The sequence below is a fragment of the Nothobranchius furzeri genome, chromosome 3 (genome assembly GCF_043380555.1).
Source record: "Nothobranchius furzeri strain GRZ-AD chromosome 3, NfurGRZ-RIMD1, whole genome shotgun sequence".
In the NCBI taxonomy this organism is placed as follows: domain Eukaryota; kingdom Metazoa; phylum Chordata; class Actinopteri; order Cyprinodontiformes; family Nothobranchiidae; genus Nothobranchius; species Nothobranchius furzeri.
Window position 1 is genome coordinate 66466204 of NC_091743.1, and position 23097 is coordinate 66489300.

Sequence of the window (23097 nt, forward strand, 5' to 3'; positions counted from 1 at the left end):
ATAACACAACCCTGGAGAAGTTCTGTGTTGTGGAACTGCTAACAATTAACTTCTACAAGTCAAAGTTCTCTGCTGTTTGCTGGACGCTAAACCAACAACAGCCTTCCCCATCAAGAGCCGAGATGTCCATACATTTTAAGTGACAGTGTGACGTAGATATGTCAGGCGTTTCTGAACCAAACGTTTTTCCGTCAGAAACTAATGAAGGAAATAGGGGTAGAAGGCTATGTAATGTAAGAGATGCATGCGTCTAAACCTGCCAAGATTGTAGAATAGAGTTTATTCACAGAATCTACCATTTTACTTCAGTTTAGAACAAACATGTTCTAATATGTTTTTTAATTCTTGTTTTCATTTTGAACATTTGTAAACTATAAAGAGATAACTGAGTGTATAAACAAGATCCCAGTTAAATCTAATTTTATTACTTAAGAAAAATAATTGATTTGGCTGAAAACATGTACCTTTCTCTTAATTTCTTCTTTGCAGAGCAGCATGCATATGTTAATTTGTTGACTTAAATGACTAAATCAATTCTTCAGCAGCAAACACATATAGAAACCTTTTTAGTTGCACTCTGGTGACAAACCAATTCTGTTAGCAAGTTGCAAATCTGTTCAGTGGAAGAGTAATACTTTGCATTTAGTGAAGAGAAGTGGGTGGTGCTCCTGTGGATAAGTTCAATTTTTAATGTGGCGCCTCCACAAACAACTGCTCTTCACACAGAAATCCTTTGTATTAGAGAGAAATGTTCTTTCTTTGTTCAGATTGAATTTCTTGTGTTTCTGTATAGATTAGATAATTAAAATGAATTTAATCTGCTGCAGACCTCATTGTAAACTAGATTCTGCTACAGGAGATATGAACAACTGCAGGAATGGAGGCAGCAGAAGAGTTTACAGAAGGTATATGCTTCTAACAATGGTTTGGATTAAATTGGCAGCAGGGTTGCCAAAGGTGTGGAACACGGACAAAGCATTGTTTAATGAATATTTCTGATTATAAACGGTCACTCTTGAGTTTTTCATGCAGGTTGAACATGAAAATAGTCCCCTACACCAATCTCCTGCATTAGCTTCTGATGGAAAATAGACTGTGAAGCTCTATGATTTAAAAATTCTGACAGATCTGCATCACACTGTCGATAAACATTCATGGATTCATCCATCTTGGCTGGCGACGAGGAAGGCTGTTGTTGGGTTAGCATGCAGGAAATGGCAGAGAACATCTCAGCTAGTAGAAGCTAACTGTTAGCATTAGCAACTTCACCACACAGCAGAACTCCTCCAGGCAAGTTTGTGATAGAGTTGCGTTGCTGTTAGCCAATCAGAGACGAGATGTTCAAATATCAGGAAAAAAGGCAGCCCAGCTGTGATTTTGCTCACTTCTAGTTCCTGGAAATGGTGCACCAGTGTTTTTCTTCCCCAGAGTATGACTTACAAGGCATTCATTCCTACTAAAGACCTCTGTAAATGTTTTAATTAAAGAAGAAGAAGAAAAAAAATACCATTTCTATAGTGCCTCTCAAGATAAAAATCACGAGGTGCTTCACAAAAACAAAAAATAAAAATAATAATTTAGAAAATTGTTAAAAATATATTTAAAATGAGCATAAACAAGCGTTCCAACTTTTAAAACCAGTCCCAGTTATACCAAGCTGCAAGCCTCACGTTAAAGGATTCTCTTTCACATTTAAAACAGAGGGTCATTGTTTTTTTTATGGTTCTCACACTCATTCCAACATGAGGGCCATTCTGCAAAAATATTCATTAATCAGCCCATTCCACTTCTCCAGCTGCAGCACACCTCAACCATAAGTGCGACTTTTCTAATTCCCTTATATTCCATTTCACAAGCAGAGCCGGGCCGCATGACCTGAAATTATGTATAGCCTAACAGAAGCAGCTGAGTGCCGTGCGGCCTCTGCAGGTTAATTTCCTGTCACATTACTGCTCCACTCAGGTATCACCAAACATCTATAGTAGATCGTATCTGTGGTCATGACTCCCCTGAAATCAGCTGTTATATAGGTGCCCTGCGTCTGTGCTGTAGGTCTACGGCACAGAGGCCATATTTTAAAAGCCTTATCACTCGTAATGGAGATGTTTGTGCACTACATGTGGCCGCATGTTCTATTTTCAGGTCGGAAGCACTGATTTGCTCTTTGTGTTGTTAGAAAGTAGTTTTAAAATGAGTTTTGAATGTTGCACGTTGTTTTTGTTAGACTTTTTTGGTTCCCTGTGGTTGTTTATGTTTAGTTTATTTACTCCAAAGTCTCGAGGTTTCAGGTTATTTTGTGTATTTTAATGTGTTTAAGTTATTCTCCTTCTGTTAATGAGAACTAACATAAACGAGCCGATCCAAGCCCTCGGGTTTTCTCTGTGACTGTTTTAGTGCTCCCTCATTTATCTAACACCACTGCCAACCACATATCAGCCCAGCCAGTGACACAACCTGTAAATGTTAGTTACTTTTAAGATGCTGGACTCAAATTTTCCATTTAGAGAGCAAATAAATAAGTAAATCACAAAGCCATGAACTGTAGTCTCCTGGCAAGCCCTGAAACATCGGTTGGGTTATTGGGATAGGCGCTGGCTACAGCGGCGGCTCATAAATAAAGATGTTTGCCAGGGTATAATCATTAGGCCATAAAATAGGTTAGAATGATAGATTCAGGGATTTGTTCTTACCTGCAGAACGGATTTTTTTGGTCTCATGAGGGCAACAAAACTAAAGAAAACAGGATATCTTTGCAACTGTTATTTCCACACACTTATTACAGTCTTACACACGCATTCAGACTCTTCTTTGAATTTTTTATTTATTTGTCGATGGTACTTCTTAAATGTATATTTAGCCCACTGATGTCCTCCTTTTTTGTTGTGATGTTAAAGATTATTGGATAGTCTGCTTTATTTGCTCTGTTGCCGCACACACAACCCTGTTCACAGGGGGGGGGGGGGCGCTTAGCTGGTCAGCCTGAGGTGGAAGCTGATGTATGACTAGACTTGACTTGTTTTTGATGTCCTGAAGGAAGTGTTTTGCTCTTAGGAGCCACCATGTTCACGAGAGTGCCACCAACTGTGCCTGTTTCCCATTTGGGGCTGAGCCTGCAGAGTGCTGTTGCGTGTTGCAGCTTTTTCTCTGACAACTGGAGCCTGCTGAGGCTAAGAGCCGCACAATGAAAGATCGAGAGAAAACAGTAAAGTTGCTGGCCAGGCAACCAAACAAGACGATGCTCTGTGCAAAAACACAGTTGAGGCCAAGAGCTGTTGCTGATTTAGGTGACTAAAAGCCTCACTGAAAATAAAAAATCCTCCTATGACATTGCCACAGTGATCTTGATACAGTTTGATACAATGCTTTGGTGGAATACTTGTATGCAGAAGTTTAGTTGCTTCGGCACTAACAGTTCAATGAGCTCTCAGTGGGCTTTAGGAGCTCCCTGAAGTACGAAATACCTTTGAGGACTTTTTCTCTTTTTGCATTGACGTCTGAAACAGGGACGCCGAAGTGAAGTAAAAGCCCTTTGGCTGGTGGCAGATGAGTGAGAATCGTGTAATTTCTCCATCTGTAAACCACAGGCTCCATTCCTGCTCAACATCTCATGTTTTTGTTCAAATTTTAAAAAGCTAGCAATAACTGTCTTAATAATCGATTTTTTTCCTAGCATTTTTAAGCTCTTATGCGTTGCCAATGTCCAGGATTGCATTTCTGCACATAATCAATCAGCGTGCACTTACGTCCTCTGGGTACATTGCTCTACACTCACGTCATTGCAGCCAATCACTGTACAGCTGCATCACAGATGGTTTCCTTCATATTAGGAAATGTAATTTTCTGCTGTATGAGATAAACAGGGCTGTAAAAGCACTTTGTTGTTTAAGGTACAACCAGCTACAGTTCTGAAGAGTTTTTAGAGTTAATAAATGCTCTGAAAGCACCTTGTGTATCCCTCCACCCCCAGCCTGCTACTGCCACTAGGGGGTGCTGGATTGAGTTGTTCAATCCCCCACGCAGAGGGGCTTTAACATCCTTCACATTTGCGTCTGTATTGTAATTAAGAGTGGTGTGAATAGATCTTAAAACTTCATTGAGATTGATTACGTGATGCTCCCTTGGGCCTTGACCTGCTTTGAGATCGGATAGATTAGCTCCTATTCCAGCAGCATTCCTCAACAAAACATTTCTCAGTAAAATTTCAAACAACTTGAAAACCAAATTCAGAGGGAATCGGAAGCCCCAGGAGACATTTGCATTGATCAAGGATTTACTTTCACACACACTCCCCTTCTTTCACAGGCTGTGATTCAAGGTCTTTTTGGCTTAGCTTCTAATTCCTCCTCTGCTGTTTGAGGGTTCACACACACCCAGCGCCGCATTTCTAATGAAACTCCCAAGGCCAGCCAGCATCTCCGTTTCTTTGGCTTGTCTCATGTTGCACACAGGATTACATTGCTCCAACAACAGCAGAATCAGTGATTCTTCTTTTTATTTTGCACTATTGCAAAGCAGTTGCACAATTATGATAATGTGACGGATAGTTGTTTCCTGACCTAATGCGTTCAGTCTTGAAAATCTCCTGCATCATTTCTTCTACTTGGTGCTGTGGGCCTTTAGCTTAAGCAGCACTGGCACGTTAATACCGCTGGCAGATTCCTTCTTGCTTCGCGACAGGAGCTCAGCTCATCCCTCATCACACAAGGTTCTTTTCTCTTCCTTTTGTTTATCAAAAATTTGCACCTATCTTTTTTCTTCCTCCTTCAATCCATCAGCTGGTGTTCTCTTTGAGTTTGCGTTCGTTTATTTCATTTTCTCTTCACAAACTTGTCCATTATGCAATCGGTTTACTGACAATCTGTGTTTTCTTGTTCAAACGCACACTCATCCTCCCGGTTTGCTTTGTGTTATGATTAAAAATGGGCCGTCGCGATTGGGAAGCCGGGTAAATCCTCGTGTAACGTAAGGGATCAGCCGACAACACACCAATTATAATCTGGCTAATGATGTCAGATGTTGACATGGAAAAAGGTTCAAGATGCAGAAGCATCAGATCTAAACCAGGACAACAGAGACGATACCATGGTTTGGTCATGGTGTTTCAGACCGGCAGCGCTGTGATAAAGCGGTAAAATCAGGACACGGTTCCTGCTTAACCCAGAGGCGACACTCTGAACCCCTGGTCACTTCCCTTCGGGCAATTTTCTTTAAGCTGCTTGGTTACATGAGGAAGTTCCCCACTATGATTTGTAAAAATTGTGCATTAACATATCACCTATAAAAAATCCATAATTCATATCAGACATTTCAACATTTGACAACCATCATTTCCTGCGTGCATCATTATAAAAGTTTTGCTGCCGTGCTTTTGTCATGAGTTCGTAGTTAGTTTTAAACGTGCAAATGTTTAGGTTAATGGATCTTCGCCATCGTTTAACTTTGCAAATACAAGTCTTCAGCAGGCCAAGATTAGTGGAGGAAGAAATCTTTATGCGAACCCCCCGGGAACTCAGCTACAAGCTACATTTAAAACTTGGAAGAAATAACAGGCTCACTGGGAAATCCACCATTCCAATGAATAAACAAAATCACTATTTAATTTACCTTTAAATGTGAGACAGATTGATTTTCAGAGGATGTGTTGGCGGATTGACGTATTTTGACAGCAAATTTGGTATTGTGGCCACATTGGGTTGTATCTATTTGCATGGATTTCCAAGTAACACATAATGTGTTCATTTATTTACCCGCTTTGAGACCTTAAATGGAGCTTCGAGTAATAACATTCAGAACTCTAAACAAACTCTAGACCCTCTACTAATAAAATTACAGTATAAAAACAAAAACAACTCAAATAAACACTACATTTGAACTGTACTTAGGTAACGGATACATTCGGTTAGAATAATTGAACATTATTTTCGTTGTAAATACATTGATTTAATGCAGCTGGAGTCCAATGTTATTGTTGGTTTTTACTCAAAAGGCAACAAAACAGTAAAGTTCACAGCTTTTCAATAAACCAGGAGGAGTGGAGACAACTTCCTAAAGACCGTCTGTGTTCTCACCATGTCTTCTCTGTCAGTGCCTAGAACAAGTAAACGACTGAATGCAGTCAAACTTCCTTCAACTAAACAAAGACAAGACTGAAGTTATTGTCTTTGGCAACAAGAAGGATAGAATGGATTTTATTGCTCAGCTAGACTCCAGGGGAATAAAGACAAAGACCCAGATTAGAAATCTTTAGCCCTTTTCAGACTGACATTCTGGAATATGTGTGGACAATTCAATCTGGTTTTTAACCGGAACTGTGTTTTCAGACACACCACTTTTGTATCGGAACCTGTCCTTTCGGCTGCCTTCACACAGCAGGGAAAAGTTCCAGATGTCTGACGGCGGTGGGGGGGGGGGGGGGGGGGGGGGGGGGGGGGTGATCGGACTTATGTTAAGAAGAAGAAGAAAATATCATTTCTATAGTGCCTCTCAAGATAAAAATCACGAGGCGCTTAAGCATAATTCTGCGCACACGAAGATGCATAAGATACCTGGATGATGAAGCTCAATGGTTAAAGGAATCACTGAAGCGGTGTGAAGCGCTCTGTCGCGCGTCTAGACGGTACCGTAGGAGGCGAGCTGCCATGGTTCGCCGCATGCTACAGCAGTGGGCTATCTACGTGCGCACAGCGTCCCCCGGTCCCCTCCTCCTTCCCCTCCTCCCTGTCCGGAACTCAACCTCACCAGTCTGAAGCAGCCACCCTGTCCGTAACAAGTCCGGACCTGTTACTAGTGGCTTCGTCCGGATAAATTACGGAAAACGTTATCCGGTTGTTTGTATTCAGACACAAAGGTCTTACGGACAGAGTCCGGAACATTTCCGTTTTTCATGGCCTGTCTGAAGGGGGCTTTTGTGTAATCTTTGACTCTGACCTGAACTTCTCTGGACATATTAAGGCTATAACTAAATCAGCGTTTTATCACCTTCATCAAATATCAAGAGTCAGAGGTCTCATGTCCAGACCAGACTTAGAGAAAATCATTCATGCTTTTATTTCTAATTGACTGTACTACTGCAATGGTTTCCTAACTGGTCTTCCCAAAAAAGCTGTGAAGCAACGGCAACTTATTCAGAATGCTGCTGCTAGAGTGTAATGATTTAAATTACATGTTATTTAATAAGCCATAAGACAAACGATTCCATAGCAAATATGAAATCAACCTTATGGATCTGTGGGTTTATTTTAACCAGAAGATTGGAACTTTTTATTGCAGAGATTAGCTAACAGCTTTGTATTAACCCAGAGACAACAGAAGAGAGTCGGGTTTTAAAAGTTTAAAGATTTATTACTAAACAAATTAAAACTAAACTAACAAACACTAAATGTATGGTGTAACTAAGGTGAATGAGACGGAGAATTGTGTAATGTGGAATGTTGCTCAGAACCAGCAAATCCAAAGAAACGATTAGTTCTGATGGGAAATAAGGGCGATGTCTTCGCGCTAAGTTTTAGTTAGGAGATTCATAAACACATTCGACGACATTTGTCAGTCTACGTACCCTTAGCGGTAGTCCCCATCTAGATCAGGAGGTGTAAAGGTCCAGCTTGACCTTATGGAGCTGAAGCCTGTAGAAGCAGCCACGGCAGCCGACCACCAGTCTTGAGGTACTCCCGGGTCACGACAGTTTTGTTGGCATCTAGTGAGACCCAAACCTGGGTCGTGATGGTTCAGCTTTTATTCTGAAAGGAACCGTTGCAGCAGTTGGAACAGCAACAGATTTTATCCAGCTTGTCGTTGGTTCTTTTGGCTGAAGAGGAAAGTTACGGATTGGTCACTCCGACACTTCTCTAGAACGCTTTGAACTGACGTTAAAGATGACGTGGGCATAGTTTTATACTTTGGATATTTTGGTTTATGGTCGAATGAAAAGATGATAGATTTACCAAGCACCACCAAAACCACGCCTCCGTCAGATCTGGCAGATTCTGATTGGATCAGTAAAGCAATGTGTCGTCTCTTGACGCTACATGAGATCAGTATAGTGGAAACATTTAAAGTCATATTACTTGTTATATTCTATAGGATTATAATAAAGTAATTAATATTCTGATTTCACAGATTGGTCACATCTTATTATTGACCAACACTTTGTTTGATTAGCTTGATTAAAATAGAGTTCTTTGATTTATTAAAAGGAGAGAGTCCACTCTTCATTCTTCTCTTGAGCTGGAAAGAAAGCAGTTTATAGCAAATGCATGATACCTTGAGGCCATATCTCATGCAGACTAGTTCTGTGTCAGAGGAGAGGGGGACAATGACTTTTGGTGGAAACAGTCATTTCATTCTGTTACAAAAGTCTTAACAAGAACTAAGAGAACGATGCACATCACTCCTGTTCTTAGATCCCTACACTGGTTACCATTAAACTACAGAATAGTTTTCAAAGTGCTCCTACTAGTTTGTGTATCACTCAATGGCATTGGACCAAAATACATGTACAATCTCATTCCTGTATATACACCCAATAGGGCTCTGAGATCCTTAGGAAACAGTCAGCTGGTAGAGCCACGGGTCAGAACAAAACATGGTGGAGATGCTTTTAGTTACTATGCTGCTCACATATGGAATCAGCTTCCCCAGGACCTCAGATCTGCCCCAACTATAGTGTTGTTTAAAACAAAACTAAAAACCCTAATGTACTCAATTAAATGAATTGTTTCTTATTTGTCATCTCCAGTGTAATCTGCATTGTAACTTTGTGTTCTCCTTTAGCTCTAAACTGTAATTCTATTTGTGTGTATTTTAATTTGTTTTTTTTATGTGTTTTCATATCATGTCCTTATAATTGTAAAGCACGTTGAATTGCCACTGTGTTTCAATTGTGCTCGATAAATAAAGCTGCCTTACCTTTCCTTCTCTGATTCATTTGGTACCTTTGTCAACTTTTGCTAATGTGGAAGAGGTGGCAGGTGGTGCTTGATCTTTAATAGTGTTCTAAAAGAAAATGCTGTGCCTGTAATTATGCATGACTCGTTTAGTGAGAGCTTGATGTAGTTCAATTCAAACAGAGTTGTCGCTGGTCTGATCGGTTAAAGGGAACAACAAAGGGTGTGCCTTCATCAACAGGGACTTGCTGTTTCATCAAAACCTTCAGTCGCAGCTACTCAAAAATCATTCAAACTTCAAACTCAAACTGCAGCTATGCCACAAACATACCTTGGATAAGACTATGCTCATCTAGGGATTTCTGATATTATCAGCCAAAATTAGCATAGAAATGTAATATTGAAATTTTTTGGTATCAGTTTATTTGTAGCATAACAAACCTGAGTATATTACAACTCGATTGAATTGATCTAATGCAACTGGATTTGATTTCAGTCCTGTGTGTGCTCATACTGAGCCAGGTTCAGTTGGAGGTTTATTCCTGCTAAAGTAGAGTTATCGTCTCCACTGTCGCTACATGCTTTTATAGTATGGGGTAGGGCTAGGCGATGTGGCTTAAAATTGTTCTTACAATATATTGAAGAATACACCTCCAGGATTTTTCCTGCATTCAAATTTGCGTGGCAGCCGCCTCCAGCTAATTTTGTGCCGCCCCAGCCTGATTTCACTCTGCCCCCAGCTATATGGATGTTATTTTAACTGTAGTTGCAGCATTGCGCCACTACACGGGCGCTGTATCAGCTGCGGTGCACCGAAAAGCACTAAAACCGCTGCAGAAAAAGATCAAAAATTGCTTTTCTCGCTAGTTGGTACAGATCTATGGTTGGTGCTATTGACGTCCTGATTTTCCCCCAGGCTCTTCCATATCAGAGCAGGGCTGTACAGTGCAATGAAAAAAACTGTCTGTGCATGCCTGTCTATTTTTAAACGTAGCACTGGTGCAACATCTTTAAATTGCTATTTCCCTAGACCTTTATTGAACAAAAGTAAGTTACGTGTAAGAAAATGCTTTTTACTGGCACACAGTGTGGTCATCTGGATGCAGTGGAGGAAAATAAAGGAACCAGCAAAGGCACAAAGGCAGAACCGGTCCAAAGTTTGGGATCAAAAGTGCAGCTACACGCAGATTGGCTAATGCTAAAGCTAATGGGTAGCAGTCTCACGATCAAGTGGCGCACAGAAAAATATATGATGATGGTAAAACTAAGAAAGGCTAAACTCTACAAGCGGATGAAAAGTCCCCACCATCCTGTTTATTCTGCATCCTGCAGCGCTATAGAGCTCCGGGAGTTCACATCACTTCTCCCGTCATGCAACAGTTCGGCTGCATGGTGGCGCAGTGGTTAGCACTGTTGCCTCGCAGCACGAAGGTCGCAGGTTCAAAACTCGCCTTTCTGCGTGGAGTTGCGTGTTCTCCCCATGCATGCGTGGGTTTTCTCCGGGTACTCCGGTTTCCCCCACAGATCACAACACGCCCTACACGTAAAAAAATAAATAAATAAATAAAATTGTAAGTCGCTTTGGGTAAAAGCGTCTGCTAAGCACATAAACATAAACATAAGTTCAAATCGAAACGGCGCCATCTTGGCAGGTAGAAGCCGGCAGCTGGACTATTTGTTATGGTCAGAAAACGCAATCAGACGGGAAATATGGTAGATTCCTGTTGTGCCCCAGGATGCAGAACAAACGCGGACGACATAAGGAATGAGCCATCTACAGGATTCCCCAAGATCCGGAACGCCGCAAACGTTGGATCATTGTAATAAAACGCGCTAGTGACCGGGCTAAAATGAAACTGTGGGATCCCGAGAGTAAAGGCTTTCGCTTATGCAGCGACGACTTCATATCAGGTACTTAAACGTTTCCTCAACTGTGTATGGTATTTATTTTAAATGCTTTTATTACGATTCTTAGTGGGCTTCCTAAACTTATTTTGGTGTGGCTTTTTCTGTCTTATTACTCATAACAACATGTAAACATCACGTAAAACGTTTCCTTGTGATTTCTGCGTGCTGCCGTTTCCGTGTTTTATGATCACATCAGTTAACCGGCTAAGCTGTATTTAATTTTTAAGCAATGGTTAATCAATTGTCAGATCACACATAGAAAGCACTTTGGATTGCTATTATCTGTCTCACCGAGACAGATCTCAGACAGATCCTGACGCTCCTGCCTGACATATTTATTTTATTCACGTAAAAAAATCAAACAAGTGATTTCTCTTGGCGTTCAGTTTATACATTCAAACAGCACAACACTCTATTTAAACTACTTACGTGTAAATCTGTTATTTGTCCATCTATTTGCATCCGCGTATCCGGAGTCGGGTTGCGGGGGCATGGAGCGTTGAGAGGCCCAGACTTCCCTCTCCCCAGCCACCTGAGCCAACTCGTCCGGGTAAATCCCAAGGGGTTCCCCGGCCAGGTCCGGTAAGAAGTCCGCTACGACAGCTTCTGGCGTTTTTAAAAAGTATCCCAGGGTCACGGTAAGGGTCGGAGATGTTTAGTCTATTTAATTTCTGACTATATGAAACGATTTCTTCGGTTTTAAAGAGTGAAGTAAACTCCGACGAAGTAAAATCCAAGCCGATCCCGTTCACGTTCATGTTTACATCCGTGTTTGTTTAGATTCTTTTACCTGCCATTGTGTCGTCTACTAACTGAGAGTCACGTGGGGTCCGGAGCTCTATTAGTGATGTGTCGGTCGCGAACGAACCGGCTCTAAGAGCCGGCTCTTGAGCCGGCTCTTTGAAGTGAACGACGGGAGCCGGCTCGTCATTGGGAGCCGTCCCCTCCCCCCTCCCCTCTTGCTTTAGTGAAAGCTACAGGCGATTGGTCAACGTATAACTGCATGTCCAGACTGTCCACACACAGAGCAGTGGGGGCGGGAAAGAGGGAGGATCAGACTCAGACACACAGCAGAGCACATGCGGGTGGAGGGAGATGAGAGGGAATGAGGAGGAGGAAAAAGGCAAGCGAGAGAGGAGAGTGCGAAGAAGACGGTGAGAAAATGAGCGGCAGCACTCGGAAAGTGGAGATTTTTTAAAGTGTTCAGTTATTAAATCCATAGAAATGATAAATATTTGATAGATGTATTTATTTTACATTAGTAAACCATTTCACAGATAGTTTTGCATAATTTTGGTTATAAATGTACTCTATGCAACAGCAAATCTGAGGAGCCGCTTGGGAACCGAAAGAGCCGACTCGTTTTGGTAAGCTGAGCCAAAAGAAAAGGCTCTGTAAAAGGAGCCGGAATTCCCATCACTAAGTGCTATGGATCAGAACCGCTGCAGATACGAGTCACATTACTGCTGGCGCAGGAAGTACGGCAAGCCCATTGTAGTGTATAATTCACAAACGCTTTTACCTTTGAGCATAATTTGAACTGGATTATTGCCAACCCGTACATAATAGACTTGCTACCATTACATTGTTAGCAGCAGAAATTAAATGTTAACATTTCCAATACAAATGCATGTTAATGAAATGCATTATATTTTACTGGATATATTTATGTGTTATTTTGACTGAGTGTTATTAATATAAACCTAAAATGTTACTCAATTTGAGCCAGGAAAAACCCTGACCTCGATAATGATAAATGTACCATTACATGTATGCGCGAATACAAAAGTTACCCTCTAGATGGGGCTGTCACATGTATTACATTGAGTCACATTGTCATGTTTCTACCTGTAAACTCATTAACTCCCGGCCGTTTCCTGATCAGAAAAGCCTCTCGCTGCCAGCGTTTTTTTGAGTGTTTTTACTGTTTTTTGAGTCACAGAGTAACAGAATGTTGTGCTCTAAATTGATGTCAACGCCAAAGCTACCAAAACAGAGAGGAGACTCACTTCTTACATCAGGAAGAATCTGCATGTTTATTTGTTCTTTCATAATCCATTGTCGAATTGTGATCGGCAGAAGCTTTTCTAGTTTGCGCCTCACTTTTTTCACAGCAGCGGCCCAAAACGATCTCCTAACACATGGATTTTCTGCTTCCTGGCCACATGACGTGTGACATATGCGGAAGAAGATTGGCTTTAGAGCTGTGATGTTTGTTCTCGCGACGCGGGGGCTCGTTCCGACGCCCACCCAGTAAAAACACATGGCAGCGAGCGTTTGGATTTAAAATGACAACTTTTGTTGTCAGTGGCAGTAAATGAGTTAATAGGGAGTTTTCCTCTCCACTGTCACCACATGTTTGCTTAGTATGAGGATTGCTGTAAAGACACTGACACTAGTCAGTGACTTGATGCAATCTGCTAGGTTCCTTATATAGGATTTTCTTTAGTGATTGACATTTTTAACTGAACTGTATTTTAATATTTACTTTGTGAAGTTCCTTGACTCTTGTCCTGATTTGGCGCTATATAAGTAATCTGAAATGAATTGAATTGACTCGAGGTGGTACCGCTTCTTAAAGGGACATGAATGTCTCCAACCTTCACTCATCCTTTCATTTTTTAATTATCAAATTTGACATGGGAAAAATTATATATATAATTATTCTATCGGTTAGTCAAAATTTTTTAATGATTATAAATTTTTGATATATTGGCTAGCCATGGTATGAGGATTGCTGTAAAGTCACTGACACAACAACAAGTCTGTGACTCAATACAATCTGCTGGGTTTCCTTACATAGGAAACTAAGGTTACTCTTGTCGTGAATTGGCATGATATAAATTATCTCAATTGAATTTAAATTGAAATATTTTAATGACAAATAAACTGAATTTAAATATTTACCTCAGAAATTTGAGAATGATGTTTGGTACATTATTAAAAACAATATAATTTATTGCTGGACAGTCACCCACCCATGTTTCTGAGCTCCATCTTGATGCACATGTTGAATAATGTCCCCATCTTAACCTCTTTTACTACTCTGAGGTTCAAACTCAGGCCAAAGTCCTATTCATCTCACTGTAGGATCTTTTTCAACGAGCTGTCTCTTCTTATATATCACTGTGACATAAACACAAATGGCACACTGATAAGTTTTATTTTACTCTTTAAAAGCAAAGACATCATCATCCTTCGCAGTATCACATTCCTACAGCTGGTGCCAATATCTAGCGTCTGTCTTCAACCACATTGACATTATTCACCATATTTTGGTTGGGGTGTCTTTATTGCGTTTGCACAGTGATGCAGTTGGTAGGACTGCTGCTTCACAGCAATACAGCTACAGGTTTAAACCTCGACTATGGGTTTTTGCAAGTTCCTCCCACTGACCTAAAACATGCGTGTTGTGGTAATTGGTGTCTCCACAAATTTTCCCCCATCTCTCGTCTGATGGCTGCTGAAGTGAAACACCAGCTTTCTGAGGCACTACTGTAGAAAACTAGCCTGGCAAGCCAGACTAAATGAATGTATTATTTAGTCTGGCCATGCTCCATTGACGGCTCTCGGTTGTGGGGCGGGTTCTACCGTTGTCTTTCAAATGATCTCCGCATTCCACTGGACAATGAATGTGACGTACTCTTGTTTCACTCTGTTGCATCGTCCCACCCACCAGGCATATAGAGTGCCCTGATTGGCCCACAAAGCGGATAAAGCTCTGTGATTTGTTCACTAAGCAGATAGAGCACTATGATTGGCCCACCATTATGGACCAATCACAGCTCTTTATGTGTTTGAAACCCCTCTAGAGAGCTGTGATTGGCTAGCCAGAGTCCTGGTAGGAGCTGCTGAGGGTCCAATGGAGCGTGCCTAGACCATTCTTTGCAAAGCAAGAATTTGGTCTAGTTCACTAGGCTAGTAGAAAACAGTATAGAAGATGAAGTTTTGATTTGTGCTAGGGACGCATGATATATCTGCATCAATATTGACCAATGTTAGCCATTTTTAACATGTTTGTATCGATCTAATAAATAAAACTGGCCCGATATTAACAACCGATATTTTTTCCCTCTTGTTTCCATTTATTTATCTATTTCAGAGGGTGAGGGGGCTGATGTGTATTTATTTAGTCATGTGACTGATTGTAATCATCTCAGAAGCATAAATGTGTGTGGTGTGTGTACATAGTAACGTAAATTCAGCTTTAATGATTTTTATTCGATATCAAATCTGCTGATTTTAGAAGCATTAATGTCAGCATATCGGTGTCGGCAAATATCGGTTATCAGCCATAACAGTGATATTAACGTCGGAAATCGGTATCGGCCCAAAAATGTCACATCGTTGGAATAATTTGTACACATATGATTACCCTGTAGTTCTCTGCTAGAAATCAAATAATGTACAAAATATCAAAATGCCCGAGCCTCTACAATCGCTACTTTTGATGTCGTACACTGTTTCTGCACTATTTAAGTGTTAAATACAAATTTAAATACAGTCTGGCAAAGCGAATATTTTCTACCAAAATAAAAAAAAACAAAATCCAAGGAATTTCTCTTTAGAGATCTCTTTTATAGTTAATGATCTTACATGAGAGAGAAAGGGAAAATGTCAGCTATTCTGCAGCAGAAGCAGTGGTAGTACAGCCTTGTAAAAGAGCTGGCATGTGGATAAAGATCACAAGGCGTGCGAATACCATCATGCCTTCCTGGCAAGTCGTGCAACAATTAGAGAAAAGTTGGCTTTGACTGAACCTGTTCTTTTCATTTCTCGCAGTCAACCGGGGATTTGAAGGCCACTGGGGGAGGCATGCTAGTGCTTCTGTGAATAGAACATCACAAGGATCTTTGTGGAGGTGCAAGCCACAGATGATGCATTTAGCTATTTCTTTACGTATGTCTTAAAGAGCCTCCAAAGTTGAGATGATTCAAGGTTTGTTGGCTTGTTAGACCGTTTGTTCTGCGAGTCTCACAAAGTAACAAAATCCCTTTTATTGAAGTAGGTAGAAATCTGTATCTTCCTTTATTATACATTAAATAAAGTTTGCAATAAGTAAAGCAGGTTATCCTTGTATAAGATCAGTGTTTAAAACACAAGCAGCTATTCTGACAACTAATGAAAAAGCAATTGCTTTTGTACTGAAGTCCCTAAATTTCCACGTCTGTTCATTTCCCTTTTTGTCTCCAGTGGCTGTGCTCCTAAAGGATGACTACTTTGTAAGAGGTGCCGGACTGCCAGGGCGCTTTAAGGCTGAGAAGATGGAGTTTCACTGGGGCCAGAGTAATGGATCAGCAGGCTCAGAACACAGCATCAATGGCAGAAGGTTCCCTGTAGAGGTAAAAATGTCGTGTTGCTGCACACTGTTTGACAAATGTCCAAGGTTCATTACTGAAGGTCAACGCTGAACATGGGAGAATCGTTAGTGTGGTTTTTAAACAGATTACAAGTTCCTGAACTATTTAATTATTGAACCCTAAAATAAAGGTTAAGACACATTTTGGCTTGTGGATTTTAATGAAGTCTTACAGGAATGGACCCCGTGGTGCTTAAAACAATGCTTGTATTTAAAGCTTCACAGGTTTCTGATAGTTGAAGCAAAATTGAAACATTTCACACTTTGTCACTTTTTTGGGGATATTTTAAAGGTTCAAATCTGGTCATGTTCAGTTTTACTAAGCTATGTTAGATTAGTGGGACTTTACAAACATTAAAGATAAATTTTGAGCAATTAACAATACTTTGGTTTTGTTTTGAGTTTTTATTTTGCAGCTGAGTTTTAAGATAAACTCAATAACAGTCTCTCTTACAGGGACTGTAGAAGTTGGTTATTTTGATCTATTTTTGCTTTCTGAACAGCCTCAGCTTAGATAAACAGCATTGTAACCATAAAGAAACAGGCTAACCATTCATTTCAGTAAGGCTGGTAACAAAATATATTTATGTCCTTTTAAAACGACCTAAATCTTAAAATATTATATTGGTTCATCTGGGGTGGCAGTGGCTTACAAGATAGAGCAGATTATCCTAAATAGGAAGGTTGCCAGTTCAATAGCAGCTCTTAAACACGACTCTTCACCCAACTTGCTTTCTCACCTATGGGCCATTCCCATCTGTACCTGGTCGGCCCTGCCCGGATAGCTCCAGTCGGCCCCGGCCTGGCCCGGTTGATTCCACACATCCTTACTTGCAAGGAATGCAGTCAGAGACATTTTCAGCTTCTAGGTAATCAGCATGATAATGAATAATAATGAATTGAGCATGCCTTATGCCCATGTGGCCTGATATCCGGGCCGGGCGGACCAGGTACAGATGGGAATGGCCCATATGTGACGTTTGATAAAAACATCTTTCAAATGCTTAAACATCTATCTTAAACTTTGGTCAGTTCCAAACTACGGGATTATTCTGACAGATGTTTTACACAACTTGTGTTCATGTCTGTTAAAATTAACAAAAGACTGAACAATCTGACCTGTTTACACATAGCAAGGATTAGTAAAAGAACAACACACCCTGCCTTGAGTCCCACTGTCCTGTGGCAGGGAGCGGTGCTGTCATGCTAACGTTAGCATTAGCATCAATTATTTGGTTTCAAATTATTTTTTTATCTGCTTTTCATACGTAGAATTTTTAGTTTCATATGATTTTTAGCTTGAAAGGTTGTGATTTCGATATAAGCTGCTAAAGCCTTTAGCCCTGGCGGCACCCCCACCCCCACCCTTGCTAACATGTATACTTGGAAACTGTTTAGAGCCAAAGTCCTCTCAGTTCTTCATACTGACACCATTCAGTAATAGCTTAATGCTTACAACATAAAAACAAAGATTAGGATTTTGTGATACAGCAGTTCAAATATGCATATGACTGAAGTGGTTTTGTGTTACTGCACTACAAAGATCATCCACAGGTCCTAAAGTAAAGAGATTACAGATTTTCTGCATGGGTTAGTCCCTCGTTCCTAAACAAATTCTACCAAACACAAGGCATCACTAACATTTGTAAATCAGTGTTTTAAATTGTTAAATTAATTTTACCGGAATGATGTTTAATGTTGAAAACTATAAACTTTGGTGGAATCCTCTGGAGCTCTTTTACTTTGTTTAAAATAAAAAACAACAGTTATGTTCAAAAGATTACGTTCTATTAAAAAATGTGTTTCAGGAGTATAAACGAAGTGTGACTATCAGATGAAGAGGGGCTGACTGTAAAGACACAGCGGTAATAGTCACAGAAACAAAATACATCAGAAATGATTCCTAAAGAGGCGTTAAAAGCAGAAATTCTCTGGAACCCTTCAGTTCGGATTTATTCTGTCCAGAACAAACTAAAGTACAAATCTCCCTCTGTTTATGTCATGCAGAGAATAATTTATTCCTTCCTTTTATTTGCGACCATTCAAGAGCGTTTCTCTTCATTATCTAAATTAAATTAGCAATCCTATCATCTGTTTTAGATTGTGTAGGGTTAAAGTAAATGTGTTTTTGCTCCCTCTGTCATTTTTTATTAATTAGTTTAAATTTAACAGTGTATAAAAGCAGGAAATAGCTGTTTTTACTGCCTCTCTGTAGTAAATCCAAACAGAGTCTTTCCCTGTTTGTTTCTTGGCTCTCGTCGTCTTCGGAGCCTCTTCCACCGGCGCGGCTTTTGATGCTCGATGGCTGGGTAATTAGATTTATTTTTGCCACATCATTTTGTGTTCAGTGTAGTGTTAAAGGGCACCGGATAACATACAGCCATTATAAAGCTGTTGTGCGTATGGCTCCTTTGATGGTGTGCTTCTAAATAATATGATGAAATTTACTTTAATGACCAATTTAGGCTGCTGTTTGGGGAAAAATAAAAAGCAAAGAGAACAGGAAAATTTCGCTCTCCGGTTATATAATTCATAGATGGGAATTGTAGATTTGTGGCTTTGTGTTTGGATCGAGGGTTTTTGCCGTGATGTATCCCGTCAAGGAACACAGACTCCAAAGCTAATTTTTCATTTTACACGAATAAACAGCACAATTCAAACCTGCAAAGAGCTAGGTGTAAAGACTTGAGCAGCTCAGCTCATTTTGAAAGAAAGGGAGAAAAAAGGCTGCACTCTTATATATATATATATATATATATATAGTGAGGAAAAATAACTACATTTTACTTGATGGTGATGCCTCCTCCATGTCTTTTTATAGCTCTATAGGAAATGTGTCTAAACATCCTGAGTAAGCTGTAACACCTGGACACCACATGCTGCAATTGAGTGTGTACAAACTAGTCAGCAAGCAGAAGCAAGCAAGCAATAACAGACAAAAAAATGGAGCAAATAGTTCAAGCATCCAGTTTTTTGCCTGTTTTAGAGATAGCTGTACAAATGCAAACCTTAACCAAACACGCTGAAAGGAGGCACATCATGCCCTGCTCACAAGTTGACACAATTTCCCGAGGCCTTAATAAAATGTCTGCACTGCAGAGAGACCGTCTGTGCAACAGCTCCCTTTTTAACCGTTTACTTACGCCGCTTTTAGGGTGACCCATTTACCTCGGCTCCTCTTCTGTTTTTCTGCAGGGTGGGCCACTTTTAAGATCAGTCGTCTCAATAACCCTCTAAGCACGTTATTACTGTATGAGAGGCACAATCTCATTTTGAGTCACGTGCTGATCCGGTCCGGGTTATGAAAACACTGCAGCACCGAGCAGCTTGCTGCTGAGACACCATCCACGAATCGCATCGTCATCCTTTCATCAAATACCAGGTCCACAAACCCTTAACTTTAATACTATTGGACCTTGCGATTAAAGAATGTTGCTTATATAGGCCAGTGAGATGTGTTTATTGATGCCTTAATGAAACAGCAGAAGAAATAGACAAAAGTCAGAATATAAAAAGTTCAATAATTATACTCAAGTATAAAAAACTAAAATATACACATATTTTCTATAATCTTCCTCCTTTAAAAATGCACCAAAAGAGGAAGAAGCCTGCATCAAAACTGCATGCTGATTCAGGAAATGCACATATATCAGCAATGGTACTGACACCCTGAAATGAATACTGATGAATGTTTTCAGACAATAATGAAAATCTCCCATTTGCATGCACACGGCATCTGCTCCGACTAGATTTCCAAGATATCTTGGATGCAGTGTAAAAAAATCCAAATAAAACAAATTTCAAAGCAGAACCGAGTCATTTGCAAATCATTGAAATTAACTCAAGAAACACAATCAAGTCTTACGCCAGCAATACAATCCAGGAAAACTGGGACGTTTGTGTTTAAAAAGGGGGAGAAAAATTGGAACAGAATTTATTAGAAAATCATCCCAGAGAGGCTGAAAATGTCAAGATGGGGAGGGGTCGCTGCTGAGTTTAAGATGGACTGGACAGAAGTTGGAAGGTGTCCTAGAGACGAATAACATAAATTTGCTAATTATGTTTTAAATTCATGCGTAAAGAGAGAGGGATCAGCTGGTTGGTCAGCAGCAAACAGTTTAAAATCCAGACTGTATTCCAACATGGTGGTGTATTAAAACACCATAATGTCCATGAAGGCATCAGTCATTCTGAATTAGGCGTTTTTATTTTATTATTTATTTATTTATTTATTTATTTATTTATTTATTTATTTATTTATTTGTATTAGCTAAACGGTACCTCTCCCAGGGAAGCTGTAGCTTCTTTCAGGAGCACAGTGCACATTCAGGAGTCAGGTGACCCACACTGGGTTGTCTGCCTTTCAGGCCTGTCGCCCCTTTGAAAACATTTGGTGCTTTTTCTTTTTAAACCAAAAAAGTACAACAAAGCAGAGCTTGATCTGTTGAGCTGCAATCTTACATCAATCAGCTATTGAAAAACTCTTTCAGATCAGTCTTCTCAGTTCCCAAACTCCAACCAAGTACTGTCAAAGAAGACATGATGCAACGCAGTGGTAAACAGGCTCCTGTCCCAACATTTTACATGCTTTTCATGTTGTTTTGGACTATTTTGCAGCTCAGACGGGATTTATGTGACACACAGTGTGATCGGAACTGGGGGGGGGGAACTTCAGTCACATTTCAACAGTAAAACAAAGTAAAACGCTGCTGACTTCTTCTCCACAATCAGACGACTCCATCAAACTCATTTTGCTCCATATGTACATAAAGAGAAACAACACAGAGTGGGCGGTCTGCTTCTCAGAAATGATTCTGTCAATAAGCCAGACCACATATATCAAGCATGATGTATTGTTCTCCATCGTGGACCAGAAGGTAGAAGTGAAATCAGATGATGAATGTTTGAAGGGAAATGTGGTTGTGTAGGATCTAGCCTTTAGCCATTTGACTGCTCCATCTTGTAATATGTGCCATAATCATTTTTCATGTTTATGACTTGGAACAATTTGATATATTTGAGATTATATTAAATCTGACAAGATGCATACAGCAAAATTGCACACATTATAAAGTACGTATAAATGTTTGTGCTGTGTGTTCCCAGTGACCTTTACTAGCAGAAGTTAACTTTAGTTTTCTTGTGTGTGCTTTGTTCAGGGTTTAAGCTGCATGACCGAGGAGGTCTGCCTCTCTCACTCCTTTTTTTATCCTAGCTAAACTGCAACAGATTTTCCAGGCTTTCTTTTTGGTTTTCTCTCAGACCAGATGAATCACTTTGAACATTGAGTCACCTGTAACACTGTTATGAAGCATTACATTTTATAGTAGGGCAGAAGATGACCAAGAAGCTTAGAACGTATGGGTTGCATGTCTAAGTGGTTTGATGAAAGATTTGGTTTCAATGAGAGCTGTATTATTGAGCTTTGTTCCATGGTTATGCTTAACACCCCCAAAAAGAACTGCAGCCAATGGACTGCTTGGCCTGTGCCCCCAGAGCTTGACATTAATCTAACCATGCTCTTTTTCATAGGAGCGAAAGTGGAGAAATCGATAGATGGACCACCTGTTCGCTCAAACGGCGTGATGAAAAATGAAACTGTAGGTGTTTTTCTGCCTCGGGCTACCTTTGGGAGATCTTTTCTTATAATATATTAAGGTGTCACCAAGGTTAGATTAATTATACATGGATTACAAATCACACCTTAGACGAGTATACGCTTGCACAACCAGCACTAAGGCTCTGTGAGTAAGTGTTACTGTAAGCATACAGTAGAAGATAAAAGCCTCAGTGCTACTGCAAGTGGTTGTGTAACTAAAAAGTTAAGTAAGAAACATAAGGAGAGCATCGGATGAGTCAAGATTGATCTTCTGACCTAAACGGAGCCCAACAGCTAAATGCATTGCACTTTAAGAAAATAGCAAAAAAGAGAGTCGCAGACATAAAAATTCACATCTTATTCAGAAACACTCAACTAATGCAGGTGCTTTTGAAGAAATATGAGAATGCACTCACAATCAGAGAGAGCTCAACAACATAGTTTCTCCAAGGCTCTCTCCCCACAAGGTGAATTTTTTTCCTTCGGGTTGTTAATGAGTCATACCTGACGCGACAGTGGCATGGGAGTTAAGTGCCCGCCCCGTAATTGGAGGGTTGCAAGATCAAGCCCCGCTCAGTGTATCGCTGTTGTTGCGTCCTTGGACACTTAACCCACCTTGCCTGCTGGTGGTGGTCGGAGGGACCGGTGGTGCCTTTGTAAGGTAGACTGGCCTCTGTCAGTGTGCCCCAGGGCAGCTGTGGCCACAATGTAGCTCATTATCACCAGTGTGTGTGTGTGTGTGTGTGTGTGTGACTGACTAATTGTTTTATAAAGCACCTTGGGGGGTCCCAGGGCTCTAAGAGGAGCTATATCAAATACAGGCCTTTAACAATTTATAGGATGTGTCCTAATTCAGGGGTAGCATCCTTGTAAGGTCCCAGCCGATCCGCTTGACGCAGATCTGGTCCTTCCTCTGCCGCTCAGCTAGAGTGTGAGCAGCTGTGAATTTGGATGGTCTAGCCATCATATTTAATTCCACCTCGACCTCAACCGGCACTAAATAAAAATTAAAACGTAACTTAGCATCGAGCGATACATGAAGAAATAGGGGTCCCACCACACAAGCTTGTTCATGAGGATTTTTCATCTCATCTTTGACAAAAAACAAATCCAAAACAAATAAACATAACAGCAAAAGTTTTATTTTTTTAACCACCTGGTATACTAACATTTAAAACTCAAATTCTCTGCAGCTTCGTTCACCATTATACCGAAAACAAAAATCTTCCATTAGGCCAACAATGAATCCTGGGATAGCCTTTGCCATTGAGGATACACCAGACCCGTCCTTGACGTTTGGGGAAAACTGGGATACTTTAGAGATTGCATTTAGACTATCCTTTGAACTG

The 23097-nt window shown here is 40.4% G+C and overlaps 1 protein-coding gene across 2 annotated transcripts in view; it reads left to right on the forward strand.

The window, feature by feature from the left end:
* The window catches only part of ca16b (carbonic anhydrase XVI b), a 168350-nt gene that overhangs the window by 89717 nt on the left and 55536 nt on the right, over positions 1-23097 (forward strand). The window contains exons 1-2 of one of the 2 annotated variants that reach the window (XM_054730683.2): positions 15558-15651; positions 15984-16132. In XM_054730683.2, coding sequence (XP_054586658.2) covers positions 16055-16132 — 78 coding nt within the window. In that variant the 5' untranslated portion in view covers positions 15558-15651; positions 15984-16054. Of the gene's footprint in view, positions 1-15557; positions 15652-15983; positions 16133-23097 lie in introns of those variants that run through there. The other variant, XM_015958884.3, reaches the window with a different exon arrangement.